General features: G+C 41.0%; 1 protein-coding gene across 1 annotated transcript in view; it reads right to left on the bottom strand.

Annotated features, from left to right (window-relative positions):
• Positions 1-909: 909 nt before the first annotated feature.
• The window catches only part of cntn3b (contactin 3b), a 55,824-nt gene continuing 50,733 nt past the window's right edge, over positions 910-6,000 (bottom strand). The window contains exons 21-23 of the mRNA XM_062395025.1: positions 5,309-5,421; positions 5,047-5,212; positions 910-4,505 (exon numbers count right to left, since the gene is read on the bottom strand). Coding sequence (XP_062251009.1) covers positions 4,414-4,505; positions 5,047-5,212; positions 5,309-5,421 — 371 coding nt within the window. The 3' untranslated portion in view covers positions 910-4,413. The remainder of the gene's footprint in view (positions 4,506-5,046; positions 5,213-5,308; positions 5,422-6,000) is intronic.

The following is a 6,000-nucleotide window of genomic DNA, read 5'->3' as shown; positions in this document are numbered from 1 at the left end:
ACCATTTATGTTGAATACATTTCTTCTACACGTCAGATTTCCCCGGATAAATTCCAGCAATTAAGGGGGAAGAATTATTTAACTGCACTATCTGTTAATCCACAGATCTGCTTTTATATCAAAATGTTGTTTGAGGTTTGTCGTTGTCGACATTGTTCTTTTTTTTTGTGAGGTTGGATTTCTACCCAGAAGCACAAAAGCAGTCGGGGATTACAAAGGTAGAAAAACTTGTACAAGTTCAAATAAATGTATTGTTCATATCAAACTCTGTAGTTTGTTTCCCTCAACACCCAGAAACTAACCTGCATACGTAGCAATACTAGTACCCAAACTTAAGCTCTGTGGTTTATGATAGTTCCATATAACTAAAATGTATTCTGAATATATACACAGTAATAAGAATATGAATAAAATTAATAAACTATTTTGACATAAGCCTTTAAGTAAAATGCAAGACTCAAGATTATCTCATAAAAAACCCTGCAATAGTTGATATTGTACATTAAAGGTTCAGTGTTTAAGATTTAAGGGAAAGGGATCTCTTTGCAGAAATTGTATACACAAAATTCCCAGTGTGCTTCATCTAAATTGTATGAATTGTTGTTTTCAATTACCCTACAATGGGCCCTTTATATTTAAATACTTTATATTGACATTGGGGGAGGGTCCTCTCTATGGAGGCCGCCATGTTTTTTACAGTAGCCCAAACTGGACAAACTAAACACCTTTTGAGTTTTTATGACAACTGAAGGCTTCCACAGATGAGAGGTATACAGCTGCAACTTGCAAGTTCACCACTAGATGTCTCTACATTCTACATACTGAACCTTTAAGGTTAAAATTGAAGGAAGAATTTGTCAAGAATAAAGTAACAAAAATCCACTGACGGACAGGAGACTGGCTGGAATAAACATTTTATTAAGATATAGTTTTAGAAAAAAATCCAACACAAACTCACAAACAATTATTAACATGCACAATTTTAGTATACAAGACAAAACAGTTACTTTTCAATATGAAAATGCCATTCTACATCGTCAGTATCTCACAGAGATCAGTGATTAATACAGCAGTATTAAGGTCAGAGAACACACTATATAAAAGCAATAAGGTTGTCTTTGATGGCCATGTTTAAAAAATATACGCAAGCTATTTACACTTCACACTCTTTTCTCGCAACAACTACCGCAGAAACCAATCTAACTGAACGGAACATGTGGATTTTAGATATGTTGTTCTGTGATCATTTCAACTACTTCAGTTGGTGGCACTTGCCTCACGTCCTCTAGATTGTACTTGTAATAATTATCAAAGCACAAGGCGAGAATCAGTAGTTATATGCTTTTCTTATGTGAGCAAGAGCAGAGGAAAGAAACATTAGGCTGAACGACAACTAGGCAATGTAAAATAAGAAAGCCTTAGGAAACCACATGTTTAAGCACGGTAAATTAATAACCTATATTAGCCTGCCGTTTGGCGGTGAGGTTACCTTATTTGGATATCAATGGGAATATTAACAACACTTGGATCAAGTATTTGCACACACACAAGCTACTTTAAGGCCCAGTCACACCAGAAAGTGGCACAGGGAAATTTATCCACACATATTTTGGAAACTAAGCTAGTTTCTGAGCTAGTTATCGAGCACGTGGCTACACGGCAGACAGCTGTAAACGTACTAGTGCTAGTCGTGCACAACAGCTTTTTATCTCTATCACCTTTTTATTTACCTATATTAATCCTTTTTTATTTGTTCTACCCTGTGCTATTAAATTTAAGTTAAACATTTTAAATTAAATAAAGAATTATTGAATGGCAACATAACTCTCCAAACTAGCTAGCTTTAGCTCAGCTTATAAAGGGATATTTAGTTCACAGTTCATTCCAAAGTTGTACTTCTACCATCAAAACATGTCTCATAACATATTCCCCTATCATGGAGCAGTGTTAACATCCATAGAGGAGGGTTCAAAGTACATGGACACCTAGGTTTTCTGTTCCCTCAACAGCACAACAGCTAGCTATGGTAATAACACGAAAAACTTCACCACCAGAGTTACAGCTCGGCACTAATTTCATCAATTCCATAATTTGGTCATGATGTCCTGGTGTGACTGGGCTGTTATGCAGTTGTAAAGAAAGATACAGGTGTACTACTGCTGGAGCCCAACAGCCCAACAGTGGTTGTGTTTGACTTGTTACTCAAAAGAATCAAGTAGCCAATCCGTTGCAGGTCACTGCTCCAATTCAAAGTCACAATCTACCACTACACTACAAAATACTGGCACAACCTGTGAAAATTTAGCAAATAGAAATGAGATTTCTGGTAAAACCAAAAATACAACAACAAAGAAAAGAATGCCTTTGAAATCTTCTTGTAGTGGAGGGCATCTGAAACATCAATGAAAGTAACACAACAGAACAAGTGCAATAGTAACACGGCCATCAGTCAATCAAGCAGCTGAATTGTGACAGCTGTAATAATGGGGCAAGAAAATCAATATCCCATTGACTGTCTGCAGCAGTCTAATCAACGAGCACAGAGCTTTATGGAACCAGTCAAGGAGCAGATAGGACAGCCTGATTATGTCGGCCGTTTGGACTTTTTACGAGGCCTCTGGGGTCGGCACACCGGTCCAGATGGCTAAGTGAGGACATCCAGTCACCTTGCATCCGTTCCTTGTGCTTGTATTCGACTTTGGGGTTGGGTTCGGGGTACGGAGTGCAAAATACAAACAGCGACGACGGCCTCCGAGCTAATGACGGTACACAGCCCCATGTTCAGCAAAGGCACAGTAATGTGTATCAGTTCAGTTGACTTTGTCCCTCCACGTCCACATGAACAATGTCAGAACCCCAGTAATCACACCTCGACTTTTACTTGGGTGGCTTTTGACAGACTCATCCACATGATAAAAGGGCGTGAGAAGTAGCTCCCTCAGCGGAGCAGCAATGTTCTATTGTTACTGTTCAGTCTGGTATGTGTCCAATAGATGATAACGATGAGGTTGGTGTAAAATGACAGCCATGCCTTTCGCTCCATTTCCAGTAAGAGCTCCATTCACCATGGTATTGGCCTCATTTATTCTGATGCCTTAATAGTCCATAAATTATGTTACGGATGGAGTCATACATTTATTATACCACAGACCATAAATACTGGGACCAAAAAAATGTCCACCATATATCTCAATGCATAGCGGCTTTGCTCAGGCTTCCAACCCATTCTCTCTTGGGTGCACGGTGTACTAGTCTCGATGAAAATGTAATCAATGTACCCTTTCCAATAATGGGCTCCCTCAACATCCTGAGTTTCCTGTCCCTTGAAACTTATTTCTATGAAAACAAAAGAAAACTATGGCGCCTCTGCAACATGTACCTTTCTGCTGTAAGTATCTGCAAAAGGGAGGAAAGAAAAAAGAATCAAGAGTGAGCTCTAGTGAAGGCACTGTTATCCTGGAGTACGTTGTGCACTCGGCCAGCTGGTCATTTGGAGCGTAGATGGTAGAGGTTCTGTGGTATAATATACGTATCTAGAACACAGGTCATCTAAATGCAGAGGAGGAACAGTACACGTGGGATCTGTTTGACATAGTAACTTCTCTGTTCTCTGCAATCCCATCTTTTTTTACTCGATGAAGAATGCAGGGTGTGATAGGCATTTATTATTTAGTGGAGCAGGAGATAGAGAGCAAAATGCCAACCGGAGTATTCTATAGTACCCTGGAGCTCAGGAGCAAGTGGCTCCCCGACAAAATTAATTTTGTTTTCCGAATGCAGAGATAAGTCAATAAGACGCAGAGTTGATCAATTTGCTATGCATCTTTCATATATTTGACAAAACCTGGTAAAACGTCAGAGTCTGTGAGGGAGGTTACTTTTGGCAAAAGCTGGTGATGTCATATAGAAATGGTTTAGTTTAAGTTTTTTTTTGAGATGACAAAATATGGATGCAACCAATTTTTTTTACATTGGGTTAAAGAAACCATAGAGCAAGCAGCCTCTGTCACCTACTTTGGTATGGACTGTATGAGTAAAATGGTTTTTTAAGGCATTAGTATCTGCAGAGATACTACGAAGATTAGTCATATAGACATCATAACTTTTGAACTTAAACCTTTAGCATGGCGGCACTTAAGAAATGACACTGTAAGAAATACCAAAAGATATCATGCACGCAAATCATCATCACATCTCTGTCCGATGGTCCTTTTAGAAGAAGTGGCGTGGTCCCTTTAAGAGTTCGGTGCAGTCCAATCCTTTCCAGTCTCTCCCAGTCTCTCCCAGTCCTGCCACTGAAGGCCGGGCCGCGTGCCAGTCCAGTGGGGGGTTAACGCAGGACAGGCTGACTGAAGGGACGGAAATGGGAGGAGAGGGTGGGGGTGGGTGCACTCTGTAAGCTCTGATTAGACATCACCAGACGGAGCAGAGCAGTGCACTGATGAGGACTGCAGGGAGGAGCAACGGGCTGAGGGGGCTCGCTCCGGAGCCTCTCGCGCCCATGCCTGCAACCAAAGCCAGAACAGCAGCTCATCAGGTACCAGAAAAAAACCTCCGATCAGAAAACATTCACCCTGCTGCGCTAGCCTCTAGATTTCTGACACGTCATCATAAATCAAAACCCATCTGTGCCATTTTTTTCCCCCCATATCTACATTATTACTTGCTTTCAACAGGAGAGGCTATTTAAGTATCCTGAGAAGATAAAGTTCCTATCACATCAAAGAGGAGAGTGGCAAACTGAGCCGCCTCGCAATTTTGCACAGCAGCAGGATGGGAGCAGAGCACTGCTTTATATGCTGCAGCGCTGTGCAGCCAGTCAACAAGGAATAATAACCCAATGGCAGAGATGGATGACACTGCACATGCATTTCTAAAAAGGTCGCTTTTTCTCCCACTTGAAATAAGTCTATTACACATGGCTGGAAAGGATGCAATGAAGCCAAATTAAATATTCGCTTTGAATTATTGAACCCTCAGTCGAGGTGTATCAGTGGTCACAAAGGAAGCGATTTGGAGAAAGGAAAGGAGGAACAGCAAACTCACTTAATTTGTGGATGTGGATGGGTTCGCTGCCCACACCTTCCCCGCCCTCGCTCGTGGCCTTGATCTGAATGAGATAGTTGTCGTTGGAGGAAAGGCTGAGCTCCACAGTGGTTTTGCTGGTCACGATGGTGCTGAGGTCGTTGTAGCGATTTCTTTTCAGCAGCACCTGAGTCAAGAGAGGGTGATGCAGGAAAAATGAGCTAATGCAAAAAGTGTCATCCTCGATTCTGAAGATAAAGCTTTGCGGCGAACCAAGACGTACCAAATATCCAGTGACCTTTGACTCTGTCTCCATGGCTACTACGGGATCCCAGTGCAGCTTGAGTGTGGAGCCAATCGTGGTCCATTGTATGTTCAGGGGAGCCCTGTCTGGGGCTAGAAAAGGAGGCAGATGTATAGATACACCACGGTAAAGGACATGAATCACAATTTTTTCTCTAGATAACACATGTTATCACAAATAAATTCTTCCTCTGTTATAAACAGCTCCAGATGGAAAGATTTTGAAAGAGAAAAAAAGAAGAACGATAAATTGTGGATTCAGCAGAAAGTGGCACTGAGAGCTTAGCGTTACTTAGAAAGCACGTTCAAAAAGACAAATCAGGAGCAAATGAAGAAAAACAATTTCACCAATCTGACTGAACAGGCCCAGGATGTAGATAGTAGTGTGGCAACGTAAGACGGCCCAAGTCAAATAGAGAAACGCTCTGTTAAAACAGATACAAACTAAAACAAATACAATAATACTGTAGTTATATAGAACTAAACCAATGTGAGCCATAAAATAACCATGGTTTAGTCCAGGTGAGTGCCCCCGTTCATGAACTCCCCCTGTTCAAATCCTGTCATCTCTCTATGATTGCATCAAAGTGAGGGCATCAAATAAAATTCTCTTTTTATTTTCTTGGTCTTTGTCTGTTTGCATGTGGTTTTTTCATCATACGGTCAGTATGA

This window comes from Platichthys flesus, chromosome 2 (genome assembly GCF_949316205.1).
Source record: "Platichthys flesus chromosome 2, fPlaFle2.1, whole genome shotgun sequence".
NCBI classification, from domain to species: domain Eukaryota; kingdom Metazoa; phylum Chordata; class Actinopteri; order Pleuronectiformes; family Pleuronectidae; genus Platichthys; species Platichthys flesus.
This window is presented reverse-complemented; position numbering and strand designations above follow the sequence as displayed.